Source organism: Triturus cristatus, chromosome 3_1, assembly GCF_964204655.1.
Source record: "Triturus cristatus chromosome 3_1, aTriCri1.1, whole genome shotgun sequence".
NCBI lineage: Eukaryota > Metazoa > Chordata > Amphibia > Caudata > Salamandridae > Triturus > Triturus cristatus.
This window is the reverse complement of record NC_140583.1, coordinates 450,514,740-450,541,014: the sequence shown is the minus strand read 5'-3', so window position 1 is coordinate 450,541,014 and position 26,275 is coordinate 450,514,740. Positions and strand designations below refer to the sequence as shown.

General features: G+C 45.2%; 1 protein-coding gene across 6 annotated transcripts in view; it reads right to left on the bottom strand.

Annotated features, from left to right (window-relative positions):
- GABPB1 (GA binding protein transcription factor subunit beta 1) overlaps positions 1-26,275 on the bottom strand; it is a 600,584-nt gene that overhangs the window by 117,092 nt on the left and 457,217 nt on the right. For all 6 annotated transcript variants that reach the window (XM_085644252.1, XM_085644253.1, XM_085644254.1 and 3 more), the window contains one exon: positions 17,221-17,409. In XM_085644252.1, the coding sequence (XP_085500378.1) occupies positions 17,221-17,409 (189 nt within the window). The remainder of the gene's footprint in view (positions 1-17,220; positions 17,410-26,275) is intronic.

Sequence of the window (26,275 nt, the reverse complement as noted above, 5' to 3'; positions counted from 1 at the left end):
GATGGTTGGAGGATATGTAATTCGGATAGGGCCCAATATACCTTCCAATCTGGGTCCCACCTAAGTCTATCCCGTATTGACTATATCCTGGTACCGGCGGCACAGGCAAGTGATGTCCGAGAGATCAGACACCTGGGTAGGGGCATCTCAGACAACTCTCCAGTATGGATGCACATGGTCTTGGGCCACACAAATACAGGGAGAATAGCTCCCATAAATCCATGGCATTTACGAGACCCCACCATTCGGAAGAAGTTAATGCAGACCACGGAACATTATATCCTAGAAAATGAGAGAACAGTGGACTCAGCCCAAACGTTATGGGAAGCCTATAAATCGGTTATCCGCAGAGAGGCCTTATCCCTCACCACTGGTAGGAAAAAGGAAGCACAAAAAGACTTGGCGAGGGCGGAGGAAGAAGTACTTACACTGGAGGAAGAGCTGGAACATACGGTGACGCCGGAGAAACTACATCTCCTGAGCTTAAAGCAAGATGAACTCAAGGGGCTAGCAACTGACAGGGCTAAGGCGCAGGGGAGAGAGACGCAAAGTAGGATCTATGAGCACGGGGACAAGGCGGGTAAGTTGATTGCATGGTTGGATAGGAAGAAATGGGCGGACAGACTGGTACCCGTGCTGACTGGGGAGGGAGCTGACCCAATCACAGACCCGCAACGCATCGCAGATAGTTTTGCCGATTATTATCAGAAAGTTTACAGCACGGAGGATCATTACACAGAGGGAGACAATGCGGCCCTACTTTGTGATATTGTACTCCCCACCCTGTCCGACGCAGATCGCGATTACCTCGACTCCCACCTTTCATATGACGAAATCGCTCAAGCAATACGCATGATCAAATCCAGGAAAGCGTTGGGTCCTAACGGTATTCCGATCGAGCTGTACAAGCTACAGCCTGACAAGATAGCTCCCCGCCTTCACTCAATGTTTATTGATAGCAGAGAAAAGGGGATGCTTCCACTTGATCAGAGAATCGCAAACATTGTAGTCATTCATAAAGATGGTAAACCTAAAGCCTGCTGCACAGCTTATCGGCCGATATCACTACTTAATGCCGAGCCCAAAACCCTAGCTAAAATATTGGTGACGCGTCTTCTAAAAGTGATAGACACCCTGGTGCACCCCGACCAGTCTGGCTTTATGCCTCACCGCAACACTGGCCTAAATCTGCGCAGGTTGCATGGAGTGTTGGGAAGAGCATCAACCATCTTGGAACCGGCAGTCCTGGTGTCGCTAGACGCTACCATGGCCTTTGACATGGTAGAGTGGCCTTATCTCTTTGCGGTGTTGGACAAACTGGGATTTGGCCATGAGTTTGTTGGCTGGGTTCGACTATTAAATTCAAAACCCATGGTCCGAGTTGTTGTGAATAACCGCATGGCGGCAGCCTTCGAACTCAGTCGTGGAACACGTCAAGGGTGCCCTCTATCTCCACTCCTCTTTGCCTTGGCACTGGAGCCTTTGGCAGCGTGGATCCGTAGAAATCCAATAATCCGCGGTATGCGTTGGTCCCCGGGATAGGAAGATAGGATCTCGTTATATGCAGATGATATTCTGCTGTATTTGGCCTCCCCATAAGCCTCGTTGATATGCCTCCTAGATATTCTTGCGGTGTTTGGCAGATACTCCGGATTTACCATAAACCGGTCTAAATCCGTGCTCTATGTTTTGCAGGGAGATCTGCCAGTCCTCCCGAAACCCGACCCGATACAGATCGCTTCAGAAGGCTTCCGCTATCTTGGTATCTTCATTACCTCCGATCCGGCACTTCGCTTTACCCGCAATCTTTTACCACCAATCCGGGGGTTGAAAAGTGATATCGGCCACTGGAAGTCCTTGCCTCTCTCTTTGTTGGGCAAGGCGGTTCTTTTCAAAATGATGGCCCAGCCCAGTTTCCTTTATGCCCTTCATAATTCCATGGATCCAGTTCCCAAATCGTATTTTAAAGAGACAGAATCGCTACAGAGAACTCTCTTATGGGACGGCAAGCCTCAGATTGCCCTAACCAAACTTGCCCTCAATTGGTACGATGGTGGCAATAGTCTCCCGGATATTAGGAAATATTATTGGGCGGCCCACTTGACAGCGATCAATCAAGGAATGTATGGCCGCGTGGATGATCCAGGGTATGCCATGGATAGATGGCTTCCTCCCTGGTGAGGACTATAATAGAGCTCTCTATTCTAAACCCCGCGAATACCTCCTCATGGGCCCTCCCGCACATACTTGGTGCAAGTGTGGCATGAGGTGAACAAACACCTGGAATGGGACCGCAGGCTCACGCTAGCGACTCCTGTATGGAGCACCGAACGACTGGGGAACCTGTGGCAGACTAAAGGTTTCGAGAAAATGGGACCTCATTGGTATCTCCCAGATCAAGGATCTTTGGGTTAAGGACGAGATCCTCTCCTTTGCCGCTCTCCAGCAGCAATACAGCCTGGCGGGCGCCGAATACTATAGGTGCCTTCAGGTTCGACACACGCTCCATGCCCACCTAGCCCGTAAGTCTTCCCTCCCCGACGCATCCCCCCCTCGAGGATAGAATACTTGACGGTCATCTCCCCGAGAAAGCCATCTCTCGGATCTACAAAAAACTGATAAACAACATGGAAGACCAACTCCAGTCCCTAAAGGATAAATGGATTAATGACGGCCTAGAATTAGACAAAGAAGACTGGCGAGAGGCGGTCTCCTCCCCGAGGGAAGTGGTGGTCCAGGCAAGGCTGCGGCTAGTGCAACTAAAAATATTGCACAGAGTTTATGTTACTGGGCCGGGCTTGGTATGCACGGGGAGGACGGATAGTGGTGAGTGTAGACGGGGTGTGGGGAGGTGGGTACGTTCCTTCACATTATCTGGGAATGTGAACACATACAAACATACTGGAAGGCCATACACCACACACTTTGGGAGGTGCTCGTAGTAGACCTACAGCCCGAGGCAAGACGCTGCCTCCTAAATGTTTGGGAACCAACTGACTTCACCTGCCACATGAACCTATGGGTTACTCTAGCACTCATGGTGGACAAAAGGAACATAGCAACATTAGGGAAATGGCAGACAGATTTGGATTGGTGCATGTTCCTTATATGTGGCCCGAGGGTGCCCTGGGAAATGGAACAAAGTTTGGGTGCCCTGGAATTCCTACAGGAAAGATATTTGTACTCCCCCACTACCCCTAAATGAGGACGAGACTCTTGCAACCCCTTAATGTGGATCTTCCTTTACAATGCTCTGATTTTCTGTTGTACAGTTCCGGAAATGGAAAGATGTATGGTCTTCTGCTCATGTGGAAAAGTGATATGTAATGTCGATTTGTTTCTCAATAAAAAAATATTAAAAAAATATATATATATATATATATATATACACCCAATGAAAAAACAGAATGGGTCCTCGGATCCTTCTAGTGTTGCAGTCCCCAGACAGAGAACTAATAGGTGGAGACATTAACGTGGTCATGAACAATGCAGCGGGTCAGGAAATCCCTGAGGACGAGCCACTCTGGGTAACTTTCCAAGGAGGCTAAAGAATGGCTAGCAAACTTTGGCCTCAGGGATATCTAGGGGGTATTACGCCTGAATGAAAGGCTTTACAATTTACTCCTCCGTTCACCACACATACGCCAGACTAGATTGTTTTTTTGGGGCAAGTGTCCGAGAACTTCCTAGGGCTTCAGTCACTATCAAACCACGCCTCTAGATATCTCTGTCTCGAAATCCCACAATCTGGGGCGCAAGGAGGGAGAAGGAGATTACGGGAGATATTATTATGAAACAAACAGGTCGATCAAATCGCAGAATCCTTAAAAACTTCCTGACAGATAATGATGGTGTGGTGGTCAATACGCTGTGGGACACTTTGAAAGCTTATATTAGAGGCTACTTTATCTCCTTGGAAGCCAGAATGAACAGTGACTGAAAGGAGAAAAGAACAGACAGGGGACAAGTCAAGGAATTGGAAGAGGTACATAAGAGAGTTAGTCGAGGAGTAACCTGCTGCAGCTGGTTACGGACTGTGCACAACTAAAGTTATTAGACATTGACAGGGCTGAATCTCCCTCTTGTGGGCGAAACAAATATATTAGGAGGGCCAGGATTCAATGAGAACAGGTCTATCCATATAGGTCAAGTCTGGGTCTCTACATACCGAGGAATCAGATCCACAAGAAAGTTTTAAGATTACTATAAAACCCTATACACAGCAGAGCAGGTAAAGTAAGTGAGATTGTAATGCTAGATTATTTCAGGGACTCCACATTAGGCTCGTATCACAATTCCAAAGGGACACCTTGGATAACCTGATAGGCACAGAAGAGGTTATTACTGTGATAGCCAAATTATGGTTGCAAAAAGATACAGGCCTTTCTTCAAAAACCTCTGCTCCATATTGGCCCCGTTTCTCACTTGCATTTACGACTCCCTTTCCTCATACTCTAATTACTGATCCTAAGCACAAAGCATCTATTGTAGTTTTCCTAAAACTGGGTAAGGACCTGTCACTGCGCTTCTCTTCTGGAAAATGTCACTATTGAATACAGACGCCAAGATCTTCTCCAGGATTTTGCTTGACTTCGCATAAGTGCACACTCAATCTGCCAGGCTAAGTACGAAGATCCCACACTTATACATTGTTCCTAGAACACAGAAAAAGGTTTGACAGTGTGCACTGGCCATTCTTGTGGAAAATTCTCAAAGAATATGGATTTGGACCCAAGTATAGGGCATGGATACCTAGCATTTATGCAAACCCAGTGCCTAGTGTCCTGGTCAATGGTAGGGCCTCTACCCCTTTTAAGATAGTGAGGGGACTGAGACAGGGTTGCCCCTTGTCTCCCTACTATTCGCTCTGTATATGGAGCAGTTAGCAAATGAGATCTGAGAAAAACAAATCATTAAAGGAGTGCTTATAGGCAATGAGGAACATAAAATCCACCTTTATGTCTGCTGATGATGTTTTTATACTAACCGAACCAGCTTAATCGCTTCCGCCTTTATTACAGGCACCAACTCCATTTGGCCAGGCTGCACGTTTCAAAAATTAACCAACAAAAGCCCCAACTTTTGAACTTATCCCTCTCATCGCACAAGTGGCTAGCATAAGGGAACTTTAGGCTCTGTCATGAGCCAAGAAATACATTGGTTAGCTCAATGTTAAGATCTATCCCTCCCTGTAAGAAACAGTCTGAGCAAATATTTTAGACTTTTTGTAATCCCTCCAAGCTGAATTCTAAAAGGGGCACACTGGGGGCCTCTCTTGACTTGGCCGCCACAGTCAAAATGATGACCTCACTAGATTCCTACACTTGGACCAATCCCTCCATGTGAAACCACTGAACATAGCACTACAAGACATTCAAAGCACCCTAAAAACCTTCATATGGGTGGAGCAAAAAATCTAGGCTCCCAAAGCGCACAATGTACACCCTTTCCTCTGATGAAGACTTGAGAATTCCCCACATTACAAGTTAGGGGAGAATGGTCACAGAGAAGTCCTGGTGTTCTGTGGACCAGATAATTGCAGGCGATCACATCTGGAAGATCCATTTGTTGCATGGATACTCCTGCATGTGGGGTCTCTACTCTTCCCCAGTTACACGTGTGCAATACTACAGGCAGTTATACATTGTGAGATTATGTATTGACCATTGACTCCATTTAATTTTAACTACATTTTGTGAGCACAGTTTCATCTTGTGTCTGTCTGACCATGCCTTTCAGCTGCGAACACAGGCAGGCCCAGGTTACTTGCGTGCACAGGTTGTCTATGTTTATCACTTCCCGAGCGAGAGAGATAAGCTGCTAGAATATATGGAATGGGATGCGTGCACTGTCCAAGGATGAGAATGAGAACTCTCATCGGGGCCTGACCAGCTCCGTTGAGTGACCTCGATGCACACAATGTAGTTAGCACCTAGAGTGCAGATGAAGGGAGGTGACGCTTCTAGAATTTTCTCTCTGCATTAGTAAAAAGTATAAATCTTGGTGCTTTGACAGGAACTCTCCTGGGGAGTGGACACGCTGCCCAGTTGAGATCTCCTGCCTGAGACTGTCAACGGGTTCTTCAGTCGTGCTGGCGAAGATGATGCCACACAGACAGCAGCCGGTGAAGTATTCCTAGTTCCAATTACTTATATATATTATATATTATATTTACACTACATTCATTTATTTTACATGTATATTATTGCCATTTGATAAATGGGAACTTGCTGCAATAAATATTCCCCTTTACTTTGCAATGAGTGTTGAGCTTTACTTACATTGTATTCTAAAGTGTGTGGAGTCCTATTTTGAAGAGTGTTCATGTTGTGGCCTGGTATTTTTAAGTGTTGCAGAGGTGTTTTGAAGAAAAAAGTCACAAATGCTACATTTATCTCATGGAACACAGTCATTGTTCGGAAGGGCGCGCTCTACTTATCCTTCCCTCATTACTTCTATTATAGAAACCCTGACTACAACCCTGGCATGGATCACAGTCAGTTCTGGAATGGCAGACAGCCAATTGTAAGCAAATAGGCAATTTGACACCCAAGCAATTAAGTTGTTTACATACGTCAGAAAGGAATCTGGCCTTTCTGAAACAGAGATTGTGCTATTTTCATGCTTGGGACTGGGTGACCCCCACAGAAGTGAAACCGTGGGTCTCCAAGCCCATGACTTCTTTTGAAAGACGGATTTTTCCTAAAGGTGACCAATTTCCAAACTTAAAGCCCATAATTCCAAAAGCAATCCAAAACAAATATTGTGAGTTATGGCGGGAGGCAGAAATTGGGAGGACAATCACGAACACAGAATGGGCAAAAAATACTTGCAAGACCCAGTTAAGCACCTCTAGCACGTCAAAGAGACAAGAAAACTGAGACCAATTGGTATTACCCCTAGTAGGGTACATAGATAGAATGGCAACAAAAATCAACCACTATTGGAGGAACCATGGTAAACCTAGGTCACTTCTTCCTTTCCTTTGGCACTGCCACTATCTCCAGAGGTACTGGAAGGATGTTGTCAATGAGGTCACTCAAATGTACCGGGCTCAACGGATAAGGCTACCAGCATATATTATTGTCGGAGCGGCAAACTGTGTTTCCTACCCTTTAAAATCACACAGAGATGCACAAATCATCTTCCTGCTAGGTGCAGCCAAAACAAGCAATTCTGAACCTCTGGGCAGGGAATTACACCCATGTATAGAACCTGGCTGTACAGTGTTTTTAGGGATATGCTTGGAAAAGACGTAATTGGTCTGGATAGCAAAAGTTTAGGGAAATTTGGAAATCATACCTGCATATGCTATCAATAGAATTAATTATAGCGTGCCCCAGATACCCAAGATTAAAAAATATCACTCCCACGCCTGCACAAGTAGAGTGGCAGACGGACTGGTGTACATGTCAAGCTAACAATGCAACCTTGCTGTTTCAAGCTATGTACCATTGTACTAACTCAGTAAGGGAGGCATTGTCCTAAGTGAAAGAGAGGTTGGGCGGGTGGGGAAGAGATGTAAAAACTGATCCATTTCATGTTTACAACTGTTAACAGTATCGTTCTTCCTTAGGCAATAGGCACAGTCGGTCTTGTGATGTAGGCGGGTGTATGTATACCAATAAATACATTTCGAAAAACAAAGTTAATCGCAAAAGGGTCCCTCATACTACAGTCTGCTTAAAACAGTTCTCATTTGACTTACCCTGTAGGTAAGAAGACCGTATATAATACGTTTTAATTCTTATATTTGTGGGATGTTATGATTGATATTTCCTCTAACCTGGAATCTGCACTACAGCCACATTATGAACTGCACATGTGCCATTTCTCTTCCAGGGGATCCTCATCAATAGTCATAAGCACTGAATATTCCCGCCCATGTGCGGGGACCCCGGAAATAATAAAATCATATATGTAAAAAACATACATATATACAGCTCTGTATATGTATAAACATATATTATTTTTTTCCAAGCAAATGCAGCCCCTAAAAAAGAAGGCTAGGCAATGTATAAATACACATCCAATAATACATATAGGTATAATAAAACACCTAAATCTCTTTTTTTTTTTTTTATGAGGTAAACACTCATGAGAAAGCAAAAAAGAGAAAACTGTGGGAAACACAGATCTACAACACATTGCTAGCCTGCAGGCTGGATTGCAATACAACACCATAGAGACTGAAAAGCCCTGTATAGGTAAAAACTGGCACCGTGCCTTTAAGGCAGCCCTGGCTTCCATATCCCATCATGCCTCAGGGGTGACCGTTAGGTCAGTTGTTCTTTCCGGCTCCTTCAGTCAGGACCCTGGAATTCAGCTCTCTTCTTTATGACTTTTTAGTCAAGAATTATTTGCATTATAGTAATTTTTTTTTGGACTTCCTCTTATTAATATCTGGGAAGAAGTCAGTATCCTGTATTTTTCTGACTGATTTTCTGCTATTTTTGTCAGAAATATGCCTTCTTTATTTATTCCATGTCCATCTTGTGGAAAAAAGAAGGCCTCTTCAGACACACATGACGTGTGTATTGTCTGCCTGCCGGATTCTTACTCTCCAGCAACATGTCATCATTGTAAAGACCTTTCTGAAAGGACTTTAAAGGAGAGAGAGAGGATTAGACTCTACGGCTTGTCAGAACGGTCGACGTCGAGGCAGCTGGTCCCTGTTTGCTCCCCATCGGCGTCGGGCTCGGCGTCGAAGACTCCAGCGGCGGGATCGTCGCTGAGAGGTGAGGAGTCCAGGGGTAGTCATGCTGCAAAAAGAAAATCGTCGTCGACTTTAGATACAGCGGCGAAGCGGATGCGTTCGTCGTCGACGACTTCGACGTCTAAGAGATCGGCGTCGAAGGATCGGCGTCACAGGTCGACGTCTGAAAGGCATCTTTCGACGTCAAGGGAAGATCGATCGACGTCAAAACAGAGACATCGTTCGACGTCGGAGGAAGGACATCATTCGACGTCGAGGACTGTGAGAGATCAGTCGACGTCACAAGAGGTTCGTAGGCGTTAGACTCCGAAGTCTACGTCGACGTCGAGACCAAGATCACCGTCAAGACCAAGTTCGCCGTCGAGGAAAGATCGATCGTCGGCGAAGAGAATGGCGACGTCGAGGCATTCGTCGTCGGAGCATTCGACGTCGAGGCAGGCGCCTCCGTCAAGACCGACGTCGAGGCAGGAGCCTTCATCGGAGTCGACGTCGAGGCAGGTGCCTCCGTCGGAGTCGACGTCGAGGCAGGTGCCTCCGTCCTTGCAGGTCTCCAAGGCTTTGGAGAAGTCCATAACGTCGAGGCGAGATTCCCCGTCGGGGTCTAGACCTCCGTTCAGACCAAGTCCTCCGTCGACGACGAGGTTCTCGACGTCGAGGCAAGAAAAATCTCCATTGATCCTCGAGGAGTCAAGTCCCAGGTCTCCGGTGATAGGCCTATCACCGTCGAGGCGGTCCTCTGCAGAGGGTACTCAGGAGGTGTCGCATGTTCGCCTTACGATCCGGCCAGTTTCAAGGCGTAAATATCCTCATAGACTGGTATATACAACTTCGGAACATGATTCACCACGTCTTATATCTATCTCGCCTTCAGGATCAGAGGGCTCGAGTTCAAGGTCCGAGTCACCGGAAATTGTGAATCAATCTCCAGTGCCTGTAAGAGAAATTAGTCCGCTGGAAGAGGGACATGCTGTACCTCAAAGTCCCGCAAGAGAGATACCTCAGGACTCGGCTATGTCTCACGCAGTCAAGGCCTCACTAACAAGGTTAAGAGACATGGACTTCCCAGCGAGACCGGTCAGATCACGTTCTCGGGGAAGAGATTCTCGACGTCGCTCTCGAACACCAAGGAGGCGATCCAGATCCTCCTCCCACAGGAGAGAGTCGACAAGATCGGAGAGAAGGCGCCGTAGGACCCCTTCTTCCTCCCCGTCATCTAGATCATCCAGAAGGGATTATTCGCCGACAGTCTCGGAGACACCACCCTCCAGGGTATCTCCGGTGGATGATATCTCTACTTTTCAGGAAGTGTTGTGTAGAGGAGCTACAAAATTACCTCCTCCATAATCTTTGAAACTCTTCATGAACGAGCAGTGTCACGCCCACTGTTGCCGTTAGTCCCTGGTTTGCTGCAACCAGTAATGGATATTTTTCTCACGCCAGCGACCACCAAATCTGCACCGGCGTGGATTCTAAAGAAGTACCGTCCGGCTCCTGAAGATCCTCTGTTCCTAAGATCAGATCCTCCACCAGACCCTGTCATCACCGCTGCTGCCAGAAAGACCCATGCAGTAGCGGGGTCTTCAACGGTGCCCCCAGATAAAGACAGTAAGACGCAAGACTCTTGGGGGAGGAGAGTTTGCGGTTCGGCATCTTCTAGCCTAAAGGTGGCCAGCGCCTCAGCGCTTCTGGGGCGCTATGATAGATATTTGTGGGACTCTCTCCAGAGGTTCATTGAAAAAGTTCCATCAGAGGATAGACGGGACTTTGAAGAAATTTTGCACGAGGGAAGTCTGGTTTCTAACCAGGTCATAAGTGCAGCGGCAGATGGGGCAACACTAGCAGCACATTCATATGTCCTTGGAATCACAGCCAGAAGATCATCTTGGCTCAGATTGACGTCCTTGAAGCCGGAAGCGCAGGCGAGAATAGTAAATCTGCCTTTCTCGGGCAATTCACTTTTTGGGTCTCATGCGGACGAAGAAATGGCCCGTATGAAAGCAGAACTGGAGACCATGAAAGCCGTGGGGCTTGAAAAGAGGAAAGAGTTTCGACGCCGCAGGGGAAATGACAGGCGTAACTACCAGCAGAGGGTTCAAAACCCTCAGTGGCAGAAGAACCAGGACCAGCAAGGTCAAAAGAAGCAGCAGTACCAGTCCCGCAGACCATCCAGGGGACGCGGTAACAACAGGCAGTCAAACGCTGGAAACAAGGCTCCAGGGAAGCAATGAGGAACCGCTTCCTCCGATGCTGTCCACCGCTCCGGTGGGAGGAAGTGTTGCGCATCATCTTCCAGAGTGGCAATCCATCACAAAGGACAAGTGGGTTCTGAATATACTGCGGCATGGGTACTCGCTTCGTTTCCGAAGCCACCCTCCATCGATTCCTCCTGTTCATTCGGCCCAGCATCTAACGCAGCTCAGAGAAGAGGTGGCGACTCTTCTGCTCAAATCTGCAATAGAAAAAGTACCCAAAAACCAAAGAGGAAAGGGAGTTTACTCCAGATACTTTCTGATTCAAAAAAGGAGTGCGAAGGTAGAGTTAAGACCCATTTTGGACCTACGGATACTGAACAAACACATAAGAAAGGAAAAATTTTGCATGCTGGCGCTCCACCAAATATATCCTCTTCTCCGGTTGGGCGATTGGATGTGTTCGCTGGACCTTCAGGACGCATATTTCCATATTCCCATCCAACGGAATCATCGGAAATTTCTCAGGTTTGCGGTGGGGAACTCTCACCATCAGTTCAAGGTTCTTCCATTTGGCCTGAAGTCAGCTCCTCGAGTATTTACAAAATGCGTGGCAGTAGTAGCGGCTGCTCTGAGGCGGGCAGGAGTCTTCGTCTACCCCTACCTAGACGACTGGCTAATAAAGGGTCCATCGCCTCAGAGTGTTCGATCGCAGCTGTCGCTTTGCCTGAACTTATGTCGCAAGTTGGGTCTCAGAGTGAATGCCAAAAAGTCCAATTTTTCACCAACACAGAGGATCCACTACCTGGGTGCAACTATAGACTCCGTAGTAGGAAAAGTGTTTCCTTCGGAGGAAAGACAGTCATCCATTATCCTCAAAGGCAGGCAGATTCTATCCAACAATCTGTCGTCGGCAAGACAAATCTCATCTCTAATAGAGGCCATGGCATCCTGCATTTTCCTAGTGCCCAATGCCAGGCTAAGGATACGTCCTCTACAGCAAGATCTCGAGGACAAATGGGATCAAAGGAACTCCCTGTGGGAAGAAAAAGTTTGCCTTTCCTCAGCGGCCAGGCAGTCAGTCAAGTGGTGGCTGAAGCCACTGAATCTACAAGTGGGGATCCCCTTCCATCAAGAACCCCCAACTCAGACCTTAATCACGGACGCATCCCTTCAAGGCTGGGGTGCGCATTTCGGGTCTCTGCAAACTCAGGGACGGTGGTCCAGCAGCGAGCAGTTGTACCACATCAACATGCTGGAGCTCAGGGCAGTCCACCTAGCCCTCAAAGCGTTCCTGCCTGCGATCACGACGAGTACCATTCTAGTACAGACGGACAATACCACCACAATGTACTACCTGAACAAGCAGGGGGTACTCGATCCAGGACGCTCTCGCTGGAAGCTCAGTCCCTGTGGCACTGGATCCTAGCAAGGAACATCTCATTGAAAGCGGTGCACCTACCAGGAGAACTCAACGTGCAAGCAGACTTGCTCAGTCGTCATTTTCAAGAACCAGAGGACTGGCTAATAAACGACGAGGTGTTAGAAGACATCTTCGGGGAATGGGGGCGTCCGCAAGTGGACCTCTTCGCGGACGAGCACAACACAAAATGCCGAGGCTTCGCCTCAAGATACCATCGACCAGGATCCCTAGGGAATGCCCCTTTGATCAATTGGTCAATGACATTTGTGTACGCTTTTCCGCCTCTCCCACTAATCCCCAAGGTGGTGACCAAGCTGCAGAATTCATCTGCCAAGATGATCCTCATAGCACCGGACTGGCCGAGGCAGTGGTGGTACACGGATCTCCTGCACATGTCGATCCGCCCCCACAAACGGCTGCCGTGCAGGCCGGACTTGTTATCCAAGATGCAGGGGAAGATTTACCATCCCAGCCTTCCCTCGCTGAGCTTAACAGCATGGCTCCTGAAGTCCTCCAGTATGGACATCTGAACCTCCCTCAAGAGTGTATGTCCATACTTAAGGAAGCCAGGAGGCCTTCGACAAGACATTCCTACTTTTGTAAGTGGAAAAGATTTTACATTTGGTGTGCTCCGCATCATTATGATCCAACAAAATGCCAGGAGGATGTAATTTTGCCCTATCTTCTTCATTTAGCGAGGGCAGGGTTGAAATTTTCATCCATAAAGGTTCACCTAGCAGCCATAACAGCATACAGGCGTTCGCCTTCACAGCAGTCATTTTTTAAGTTACAGGTGGTGAAGGATATCTTGCAAGGTCTCAAGAAAGTCTATCCCCCTGTTAGACCTCCCTCTACTTCTTGGGAGCTAAACTTGGTTCTATCAAGGCTCATGGGTTCTCCCTTTGAGCCTATTCATAAGGCTAGCCTACAGCACCTCACATGGAAGACAGCCTTTTTAATAGCCATCATTTCAGCACGGAGGGTCAGTGAGATACAGGCCCTCTGTTCTAAAGAACCCTACACTACGTTTCATCTCAATAGGGTAGTGATGAGGACTCATCCTTCATTCCTGCCTAAGGTGGTATCGGACTTTCATGTAAATCAAGCCATCTCCTTGCCAACCTTTTTTCCCAACCCCTCCTCTCCGGCAGAGAGGGCGTTGCATTCTTTAGATGTCAAAAGGGTCCTAAAATTCTATCTAGATAGGACTAAGAATGTTAGGAAATCTGATCAACTGTTTGTGAACTACGGGGTTGTCCGTATGGGCTTTGCTGCTTCCAAACGTTCCATTGCTAGGTGGATTGTTTCAAGTATTACATTGGCCTACCAACTGGCTCAGAAACCATTGGGGGAGCGCCCTAGAGCGCACTCTACAAGAGGAAAAGCGGCTACCGCTGCTTTTCTCAATAATGTCCCACTCGCCGAGATCTGCAAGGCAGCCACTTGGAGATCTGTCCACACCTTTACCAGACACTATTGTCTGGATTCGGACACCAGAGCAGACACTCAAGTAGGACAAGCCTCCTTGAGGAATCTGTTCCATACATAATCAGTTTCATGATCTTCTTATTCCATGTGTGGTACAATCTTTTTTTCATTTGCCTGCAGGTGGAAGGTGAGCTTGCTACTCTATTCAGTGCTTATGACTATTGATGAGGATCCCCTGGAAGAGAAGGGTAAGTTACTTACCTGTAATCCTAGTTCTCTTCCAGGGGTATCCTCATCAAAGTCATAAGCAACCCACCCACCTCCCCAGGCAAATGAGAAGAAGTGTATTATTCATTATGGAAAGGATATATCTTTGTGTTTAGGACTACGGTCCCGCAAAGAACAACTGACCTAACTGTCACCCCTGAGGCATGATGGGATATGGAAGCCAGGGCTGCCTTAAAGGCACGGTGCCAGTTTTTACCTATACAGGGCTTTTCAGTCTCTATGGTATTGTATTGCAATGCAGCCTGCAGGCTAGCAATGTGTTGTAGATCTGTGTTTCCCACAGTTTTCTCTTTTTTGCTTTCTCATGAGTGTTTACCTCATTAAAAAAAAAAAAAGAGATTTAGGTGTTTTATTATACCTATATGTATTATTGGATGTGTATTTATACATTGCCTAGCCTTCTTTTTTAGGGGCTGCATTTGCTTGGAAAAAAATAATATATGTTTATACATATACAGAGCTGTATATATGTATGTTTTTTACATATATGATTTTATTATTTCCGGGGTCCCCGCACATGGGCGGGAATATTCAGTGCTTATGACTTTGATGAGGATACCCCTGGAAGAGAACTAGGATTACAGGTAAGTAACTTACCCTTACACTCCTTGGACATGCCAACATTCAAAGCCTACCTTCCTTGTGATTACAGCTCCGACTGCACAGCACTTCAGCATGACTAGACCTCCCTTACCAAGGCAAAGGGGTGGCTGAAGTGTCCTTAGTTCAGATACCAGCACTGTATGTGTATATGTCCCATGCTGTGGCTGTGTGTTTTTCTCTGCAGTTGTGTGCCTGTAGGGCAGTCTATGCGCCTGTGCCCCTCTCTCCCCCTCACCTTGTCTCTACTAGTGCCACACAACGCATACCTCTTACCGATCTCAGTGTTTATGTCTTGTTCTGGCAAAGTAATTTTTTGTGCACATTTCGGTGTGAGTGCACATTGTATAGGTATGCACTGTATGAACTTAACAAGAAAATCAATGGAAAAAGCGCAGGTACAGGACAGGTGGTAGACGTGGGATTGGTGTGGTTCCAGGCTCGTAAGGGATAAAGGTGCACGAGCAAAGGTGGGGGCAAATTCTGTACCTAGTAGCTTTGTAATAATCTTGCAGTGAGAGGTTTGAAGGACAGGTCGAGTTCATGTCTGAAGTGGAGGAGGGAAGGCTAATGTCGAAATTCAATTGGAAAGAGTTTCACACTCCTGGCAGGTACCAGGAAAAAGCCTGGCATTTAATGAACTTCAGTAGGCTAGTAAGAGGTCACTTGTGCGATATTTCGCACGTTTTTAAAACCCATTTAATGTGGGAGAAACATGGGAGACTGCTTTTCGCAGAAAATGTCACACAGACACAGTAAACTCACTGTAGGGACCCATTTTCTCCTCAAACCAGTTTTCTACTGAAACCTCATGAGACTTTTGAATACAAGGTATGCCTTCCCACGAGATACCAGCAAGTATATTTTCATGAATTTTCTATTACTCCCACACCTCTAATCAAGCAATGCTACTTAGATGAATCTTGCCTATCGCTTCTTTGCTAGTCTTGCTCTTGAACATAGCTGGTGGTTTCCAAGCATATGAGTCATTTAGTGAAATGTTACAGTCTTATTTATTGTGTTCAGTCTCTTGCTGATAAATGCTTTTCAGCGGCATCAGATCCGTGTCTGGAAAGCCAATACGTAAGGAGTAAACCTTCACCGAAGTGAGGCAGTAACAGGATCCAACAATCTATTCAAAAGACCTTTCCCGGGAGGAAAGGATTTATTTTTCAGACCAAGGTAAGCTGACACCAGCTCTTCAATGTGATGTGAGTCTCGAAAATGAGAATTGAGGCAATAGGAAAGACCAGGGATTTCTCATTTTCTGGTGTGAACCCACCTATAGTCAGTTTAATAAATTCTGAACATGGTACTGTTCGTTGGCATTGGTAATGAGGGCAAACTCTCTTTTGTCTAAGCTTACACTGAGAGAGACTTCTACTATCCAAACTTAATTGGCAGTAAAGTATGTTTTCAGTGGAGCAATAGCACAACTGGTCATTATCTTCAGTTTGAGCTGGTATTACTCATGGTACTGGTGGATTCCCATTTGTGGATTCCCATTTCTTTGTCAGAGAAAAGGATTTCAAAAGGTTTCATTGACAAGATGAAAATCACCAGTTATGGAAGGGAACCTTGCAAGTGTTGTAGTTTATAGAGATATGACCACCCTGGAGGAGCTTATTTCGACAGGCTTGGAACTGTTCTTCAAGTATTAATCTAACAGTGATGGACAACTCCATCAGAGTCCATTCTGTGAGCCAGGGTACAGTAACGATCTAATGATCAATGGTGTTGAAGGCCACAGAGAAGTAATTGATCTGAAGGGCTTCATTGACCACTTATATAATAATAATAATAATCCACATTTGTAAAGCGCAAACAATCACCCGGAAGGGTCTCTAAGCTATTGTCCAGAGTCACATGGTGCTGGGCTAATCTGCCGCCGGCGATCGAACGGTGATCCCCAGATTCCGCAGTCAGTCGCTCTGGCCGCCGCGCCACAGACCTATGTTGGCTGTTTGGTGTTGGGGAGCAGAGCTTGCATGTTACATCTAAGAAGCAGTCCTTGCAAGAAAAGTGGGTGGCGCAATCATGAAATGGTAAATAGAAAGGATTGGGTTGAGCAGGGGGTGGGAGGGGCATTAAAGTGATTTATCAACACGAGTACCATAAATTCATGCACCAAGCTCTGACTTGGTGGCAAGGCAAGGTGGCAAGGCCAACTTCTCAACTGAAATGTGAGTTAAAGTGCTCTAATTCGGTAATGTTCTGCAAGCTCTTCTCAAACATCCAAGAACAGGGGTACAGAGATGCTGGTATAAAATAATACAACAGCAAATTTAACTAAAATATTTTGTCGAAAATCTTTTACAATGCTGTAGAAATTAGAAGCGGTCACATGAAGGAGGCACACAACACTCGCATTCCCAAATCCTTTTTTCCAAAGTAAGCACACAAAAATAAACCGATTGGAAAATTCCTAAAGTTTTAGTCATTAAGGGATAATGCAAAATGTGATAAAAACGAGCATGCAATATGGCAATAGATGGAATAATTATATACACATGTTTTGCAACGATCTGTATAAAGCACGTTTTCACAAAGTTAACAATGCTTCAGTTATAACTAACCTTGCTGTCCATCTGGCATTGTTACAATAATAGGCTGTCCAATTCCACTATTCTGGATTCCAGACTGTAGATTGCTGAGATGAATGCCATCTGTGACAATTGTAATAACTTGCTGGCCTCCGGAACTTACAACCTGTTGTATCGCCCCATCTACAGATTCTGCAGTCACTACTTCTTCCGAAGCCACCACTGAAAGAGGTTTCATAAGAGTACATTTAAATCTCTAAAAGTAACAAAATGTTTAGCATTCAATAATGCATGAAACACACTGCTGCTTTTGAAAGCTAGAATGCATAGTTCAAATAAGAATCCATAATGTATTTTTTTAAACTTCTTTACAGCCTTATATTTTTTAAAGTTGAAAGATTGTCCGAAGTGAAAAGAACCACAACGAGACACTACATTCAGAATGTTTCCTCAAGATACCTTTCTGACAATACCCAGGGCAGCTCATGACTTTGTGCCATTGTATCAGACACACTGCTCTTTGGGTGTGTACCGGGAGGCTAGGTTTGGTAGCCCCAGGGAGGAGTGTGAATGATACAGTGGCATAACGAACATTGAGGGGGACCCCCTGCAAAGAACATGGATGGGGCCCCCCCCGACGCTCCGGACTCAGTCAGGAGCTCTCAGGCCAGGGGTCCGCTGCCCGTGCACCAGTGGTGGCTGGTGGATCCTTAAAGTTGTGCGGCGAAAAGCTGAGATCTAACTTGAAGGAGTTCGTGAATACAGCAAGCTCACCAAAATGAAAGCGGAGCGTTCGGGTGAGGGCCTTCCAGAGTGGGCCCTTCCCCAGCAAGACATAACCCCAGGCAAGAAAATAAAATAAAAAGTTTCAAATGGTGCATTGCATTTACAACATACATTTCAAGAAATTTTGTAGTACAATTTTGAAAAACAGGAGTTTGAACCGTACATATTGCAGCACAGAGTTCAAGAAATGTCATTAGAAACAAGTCGAAAGATACCCCTTGTATAATACTGAATAGCCTGGTTTGTAAAATCTTCATGGCTCAGTACAGAGCTCATTATTCACCAGCCGCCCTGCTCAATACTACTGAGCAACAGAGCCTCTTACTCATAGAGCACCCTTCTAAATACAAATCTCTGTCCCTAATTATTAGCGGACTCTCTATTGAGTGCAGAGCTCTAGTTAGGCATAAAGCTCACATCATAAGATATTCAGTATAGGTCTACTCTGCTAAGATGAATGAATGAAGTGGATTTATTAAGCACAAAACAGCTGCTCCAGCATGAGCGTCCCGGCATTAAGTTTAGTGCTAAGTGCAGATCTATCTGTTCAGTACATGCTATATGTTAAGTTCAGAGCGCTCAACTCAGCAATTAACAGGGCTCATTGCTCAGCACAGAGCCCACTGAACAGTATAGGCCCCCCTCTTCTATAAAGACCCCCTGCCCACTAAAGGGTTCATTGGTGAGTACAATGCTCCCCATCAGCTCATAATGTTCTTCACAGCTGAGCTCCATTCTCCATTCACAATCCTATCTCTACATATGCTAGTTGTTTCATCTCTTGAATGTACTACCTATTCATTGGGAAAGCTTCCAATATTTAGGAGAAATAGAGAAAAAACAATGAGACACTTCACACTAGTGACTTCCAACCTTACGAGAGACACACATGCGCGATGACATACAAACAGAGAATAGAATATCTGCCTATGGAGTGAAGCAGCTTCCCAAATGAAGTAGGGGACTGCAGAGGCTGCATTTGGAGGGATTCTGGTTCTGGCACATGGAATATCTGTCTAGAAATGAGTGGACATGTTCAGAAACATCCGAAAGTTTTAGGTGACTGAAGTGCAGGGGCACACTGGCTCAGGTACAGGGGCATGCAGAAAGTAGCCGTCAAGATGCACTCTTGCAAAGACAGGAAGGGAGAGTGTAAGTTCAATGGGAATGATCATGTCAAATCAGACTGAGGGTGTTCTAGTGGACAAGAGATCCTGTGACATGGGTGAAATAGCCAGGAAGTAGCATGTCCACATAAAAAGGCAGGACAGTCAGGCATAGAGAGAATATCCTATGATAAAAGCTGGATCCATAGAGACCATGCATTCAGGTGAAGAGGGAGAATGTTCTGATGGTGTTCTCAGGTAACATTTCCTTAGGGAGGGAATGGTTAAAAGGCAAGTGTGCATATCTCGTGAATCAGAGCATGTCCAGTTAGTTCAACATTGGGAAGACACATGGATCAGATACAGTGAGATGCAATTTCAAGTATTACGGAACATGTCCAAGAAGAGGGAATGTGGCCAAATACATAAAAACCATGTGTCTAGACACCTGTGGCGTCTCTGAAGGCAACAGCGATGGGGTTTGTGTTTAAGCGTGTTAGTCATTTGCCTAGAAAATACATGGATTGCAAAAATGGATTGGGAAGGGAGAGGACCAAACTGGATGAGGGCACAGAGGGTGGACAAGATTACAAGCCCTAGGGTCTAGTTTCAACAGATAGATGTAATCACATACTGCTCTTTAAAAAATGTGCTTCACACAATGCACAAAGCTCTGCAAATGAACACACTCCATGCCAGTCTGTAAATATACCTCATCGTCACACATAGCTCTGTAAATGCACTGCTGTCATGCTCTGCATCAGTACCACTGTTGCTCAAGTACTGAAACACTGGCATAGCTCATGTAAAGTACCTCAAAAAGCCCAAGGTGCACCATGTGGTACTAAGGCCCAGGCAAAGCTCAAGCAATTCATCTAAGTTTTGGCCCATAGCACCCACTGATTTCAGAAAAACTCCTCCCTTCACATATAGACCTCCCAACATCTGGGAGCTCCCTTGCTATGAAGCACCTATTTTATTATACTTTTGGGAGTGAAGATCACAGTTGTGCCGTGTGGGCCTTCACAGGAATGTGGGAGTGACTGTAAGTTACACATGTAGTGGAAGGAGAAGGAGAAGGATTGAGAGAGAAGCCGCTGAGGAGGTAAAGGAGTCACTGAAAATGGAAAGAGAAGTTAGGACGGTGAGGTAAAGGAGTTCTTTCTTTTACATATTTAGACAGCTACCCACAGACAGCTACACACGGACGGACATACCTCAGCCGTGACCACCTCATGTGTCACTAATCTATTATTTGGTCACTCCTGATTTACATTGATGTTTGGACTCCTCTACGAATCGCAGTCAGCATAGCAGGTGTCACGAAGGAAATCTGTTGAGCCTGCTGTAATCCCAGAGTGGGAAAGGGGTCTAGTTATATGTCAGAACTATAATCAGGGATGGGGCTGTTTTGGTGGGGAGACCTATTATATAGAAAGCTGCCAACCAGCAGTAAATTGTAAAAAATAATAATAATAACTTCTTTATTCTGCACTTCCTTCCAAACTTTAAGCATATTGCTTTCTGGGACTCTTTGGCTCATGGTTATGAAAAAAATGAAATACCAACCCTAGATATACAGAATGCTAACGGCTGAGCAGCCTGATAAAGATAAGGTATTGCAGGTGTCAAGAGATCAGTTTACATTTCTGTGTTGTAACATCGGATATAGAGATGGGTAGCTGTCTCTTGCAAATCTCATTTCAAACCTTAATACATACTTGCAAAGTAAAAAGTGTGAGCTTTAGTCAACAGCAAGTAACATTAGACCTCCTATTCTGTTTTTAACTGTGGACAATGAGGGTGGCCTCACAGTGATAAAAGAATTTCTCACCTGACTTCACACAGACATGCACCTGGAGTTCAAGATGCCACAGTGCCAGTCATGCACTGCTGGCAAGTGCCTAGTCAGTAAGTCACGCAGGCCTGGGGTCAGAGGGCAGGCTTCAGCAGCTCTTAAAGTGAGATAAGGTTCTTATGGCGCTCTCCTACGGCTTGATCATGGGAAGTAAGGGAATGAAGGAGGTGCAACACTGTAAATCTTTGCTGCTTAACAGGGAACTTGGATTAGACCAGCAAAGTCGTGCACTTCCTAGGCAATTCGCCCATGATAAATAAAAGACACCAAAGTGGCGGCGTAACAGGAGAAGCGTGCATATGCAAACGGCTTGGCTCTGATCAAGGGGCCCTACTACACATGCGCATAGAAGTGGCTGCAGGACTCCTCCTTCAGCCTGCCCTCTCAACAACTAAACCATAAGGTGGGTGGACACTGCACCATCATTGTGTCTGTGGTTGCCACCCTTTACATTGACCTTACTTGACCTGCCTGTCGCTCTGCTGTATTTATCCTGCCCTGAGTCAAAACAGCCAATGCCCCAGTACGAGTCTTAGAACTTAGGGGCTGAAGGTGAGATGCCGCTGCGCATAGAGTGCTGCAGGCCTCGCTCTTACTGGTTACTGCGCGCCAATAAAAGCCTTCATAGATGATCACACACATTGGGTAATTCCTATGTGTCTGAAATGTTGAACAAACCGTAACATTAATATAGCATAAATCCAGGGCTTTAAGTAGGATGAAAAAACTGGGGGGTCTCTCAAAGGGGCGTGGCCAATGTAATTAAGGGCATGGCTTAAAAACACATAAGCTAAAAGTCTGTGCTTAGCATAGTGTGCCCCTGACTTGTATTTTGCTGTGTCTGTCATGGCATTCAGATATATGATACAAGTAACATCATACCTACAAGTCAGGACTATTGGCTTTGTCAATGGTTGTTAGTCGCATGAGATAAATAAGCAGCAATATGGCTTGTTGCATATAATATTGAAAAAGCTTCCTCTTAAAGCCCTGGTGACACCACGACAATGTTGCTGCTCCTGAGTTTCAAAAAGAGAAGGGAAATTCAGAGAGAAAGTGACTCTTTAAAGGATTTCCCTTCCCCTACAACGCTCACCTGGCATGACGTCATGCCGTAACTTCTCCACTAGTTGTGGTAAATAATTTAATTACCGGGACTTAATTTGATACAGAAACATAATAAAATAGCTCAGTAAATAAGAGGCAGAATCCGTGGTATTAGAGGTTCGGAATGGGCTTTATTCCAATGGTCGATTATAATCGGTTGCTCCAAGTTCCATCACCACGAAGGTTCAGGAAGTGAAGTACATACATTATTGATAATTATTCACTTTTATACAATAGGCATTACAGTGAGGCCAATGCAAGAGGCGTAACAATTGATAGCAAAGATAACATTTCACATGCGTAGCTGAGGGAGGCGTAATTGGGTGTAACAAGGAAAACGTCATTGGTTATGATGTCACATATGGGTGGACCTATGAAATAATTTCGCAATGTCAGCAGAAATACTTGGCAGAGATGCGCGCGCAGCAGTATGACGTGTGATTGACGTGCGACTAGGGGGTAAAGGGGACTTGACATTTAGCTCTACATGTGGCGACAGAAGTCTGGAGGGTCAAGTCAACCTAATCCCAAATCATATCTAACATCCTATGTTTAAAGAACTAAGTTATCCAAAAGAGAGGTCTCTTCGAGTAGAATCTTATTCTATACTGACTATACTGACTGTTAGTGCGTGTACAAGCGTCTAAGTGTCTACACTAGATGCGAGGGCAGGAATCTTCCATAGTAACAGGGCTATGAATTACTTGCATGAAGACAGAGAAGCCGGGCCTTTGCTCGGTAGCTGGAAGAATGTTTACTTAAACTACTAGACAGGAATGCATCGGGCAGGGAACGGAGCAGATAATTTCGAAGGTGAAATACAGTTTTTGGCAGACAGCAGGCTGATGTCAGGCTTCGTGAGCCGCGCAGAGAATGAGACAAAGTTCATGGTCACAGATGCAGGCTCAGACTGGAGCTTTCAGAGGCAGAAGGCAAGAAGAGTTTGATGACAGAATCCGGGCCTACTTGCCTGGACTGAAAAATGGCATAAGTGAACCATATAAAGCCGGTGGCCTTTCATACTTAGGAATGGAATATCCGGCTTATTCATGGCGGATCTGAAAGAGGACAGGTTGACGGTGGACGCACATGTGTTTGCGTCTTCATAACTGGAACTGGAGGGAACATACATGTACTTATGATTCATACATGAAACCGTTGGGGTCCAAGATAGGGGACAGAACTGATCATAAAAATCCATATTTCCACATTCCCTCCTTGTCCCCTACTTGTACCCGTCAAGAGATATCAATCTTCATCAATCCGTTGATCTGTTCATATAGCATCATTTGTTCTTCTTTTTTCTTCTGGGACGAATGAAATCTTGGTGATGGGACACACGATGTGGCACACAGACCACAAATCGCTGGTCCACATTGTAGGCATAGACAGCAACTGAATAGTATGAGAAAGCCAATACCTAGGAAGGATAGGACCTTCCATCCAAAGGTAGATAATACATTCCAAAACCAACCGGACCAAGTCCAGGTGCCTGGATTCTGGTGTATCTGGCTTACAATCTTATGAAGGCGAGTTATGGCTTTATATACAGATGGCGAATTTTCTGGTATGAAAATGCAACAACTTGATCCGATGACCCTACAAGCTCCGCCCCTATCGGCCAGGATGACGTCAAGGACAAGACGATTTTGAAGCACAACAATCCGCATAGCAGACTGCTCTTCTGTTAAATTGCCTAAGGCGGAAATAGTTTCGTTCACTACTGCTTCAAGGGTTCTGGTTAATCTACGTATCAGCTTACTATTAGTAACTGTACCTATATAGGGAAAGAGACCTTTATTGAAATCTGTGTATTTTTCCCATGCTGTTTCAGTGTAATCGACTATCGGGAGATCTCTCCTTACTCTAGTATATACTAAATGAGTATTTCTGTGATAATCAGGAGGAGCTAGAAAAACAGGCGGCAAAAGAAATCCAATGTAGCAGGTACCATCCCAATCTAGAGGCAAACGTACATATGCCGTCTGACCACATATGAAATAGGAATGGCGGGAAGCTCTAAATGTAGACTTGCCTTGATCACTAAATTCTACTACAGTGGTGCATCTACTATGGCCCATATGTATGGAACCATTCTTTCTTACACATAATTCACCTTTTACTGGAAATATTGACATAGCGGGCAAAATTGGAGTAGCTTCGGATTCGACATTTAGGATCATAAGATTAAGCGTAAAATTACCTAATCCATACACTTCATTTTCTAGATCAGTTCCTGTTCTCTGGGGAAATCCCTCCTTGTTAGGATAGCAGACCTTAAGTAAAACTAAATTCAAATTTCCCCATACCCAGTTATCTTGATAAACTGCAGAATTCGAATCTAGGGAATTGATTAAGCTAAACCATGCTCCACAGGAGCCGTTGTGTGTAAACGGGTATGGAAAGAGAGGTAGAATTCCTTTATAATTCTGATAGGGAGGGAGTCGGCCACATATCCAACAATTTGTAGCATTGCTAACCTGATGGGAATGATGTAACATATTAATAAACGTGTTATTGCGCAGCGCAAATCTATAAGACAACTCAAGCGGAGGTAATTCACTAAAAGAATGTTCGGCAGTAACATTGTAAACATGTCTAGAAATAGGATAATATATGTGCAACAATATACTTGCAGTAATTATTAAAAGACTTAAGAAAAACAAAATTATTAATGTCACTATGCAATGACTACGCAGTGATTTACAGTACGCCTGTCGTTTCAACATTTTTCGGGTGTTTTCTCTATTCAGGTCCAAGGGATACATGTCAGAGACAATTCAACCGCTTCACCTTGGAGAGGACTTAAACAATCAAATTGCTCGACTGATTGGACCTGAGTTTCAGTTTATAATGTTCGGAATTACTTTTTTCAACAAGAGGGAGTTTTGAGTCAATGGGTGAAGACACACGAGGTGTGGTATTCACATCTGCTGGTAGTCCATGAAATTTCTTGATATGACTTGAATGAATCCAGCCTTTTCTGCCCTCGATCTTCACGGCTGTCCTTGTGGTGAGCAACACCAGCTGAGGCAACTTCCACCTAGGTTCCAGCTGAGTCTTTCGATCAAAGTTCCTCACGAGGACCAAGTCTCCCGGAACTACGTCATGGGGTTTCACCTCAGTGTTGTCAGGAAAAGCTGCAGCTACCTGTGAACGACAAGATTGTAGTGCAGACATCAAGGAAGCCAAGTAATCTGTCAGCATATTACAGTCAATATCCGTTATTTTGCGTGGTATAGGCGTCCCCCACATATTTGGTGGTCTGCCGAAGATCACTTCATACGGGGATAGCCCTGTTCGAGAGTGTGCTACCATTCTCATGTAAAAGAGTGCAACTGGTAATGCTACTACCCAGTCGACACCTTTCTCTCTGCATATTTTGGACAATCTTATTTTCAGGATCTGATTATGTCTTTCTACGAGACCTGCTGCTTCGGGGTGTCGGACACAGTGGAATTTCCACTGATAGCCTAACAAGAGCGAAACGTGTTTCATTAATTCGGACGAGAACGGCTGGCCGTTATCTGAGTGAACAACACGTGGTAAACCGTATCGCGGGAAGAATTCTCGAACCAACTGTTTGGCAGTAGTCGGGGCAGTGTAATCTGAAACCGGGTATGCCTCCGTCCAACGGGAAAGAGCACAAACAACTACGAGAACATATTTGAATCCTCGACATCGTTCCATCTGGATATAATCCATCTGGAGGACTTCAAAAGGGTGATCAGGAGGATGAAATCCACCCTGTTCTACGGGAACGCTTTTTCCTGGGTTGAACTGGCAACAGATCATACAGGTACGAACTTTTTGTTTGGCTGCAGCTCGTAAATGTTTATTGAACCAAATGTGTTGAATGCTGTCTAGCATAGCTTTTTCTCCTAGATGTGCTGGACTATGTACAGTGTTAATTATAACCTGGACCATTGAATCAGGAAGGAACCACACAGACTTTTCCTTCATCAACCATCCTTGATCCGTTTGGATCCCTCCTAATTCAGTCCATTTCTTTATTTCTTCTGGTGTAGCATGTGTCTGTATATCAATTATGTCAAGAGTAGGATCTTTAACCGTCATACAATGTGTTGGCGTCAGGACTATTGTCTTTGTCATGTCGGATGTTTGAGTTTGAGCAGTCTGTTTAGCTGTTCTGTCAGCTAAATCATTGCCTTGAGAAATGATATCAGTAACTTTCGTATGAGCTTTACATTTCATAATTGATATTGCAGTG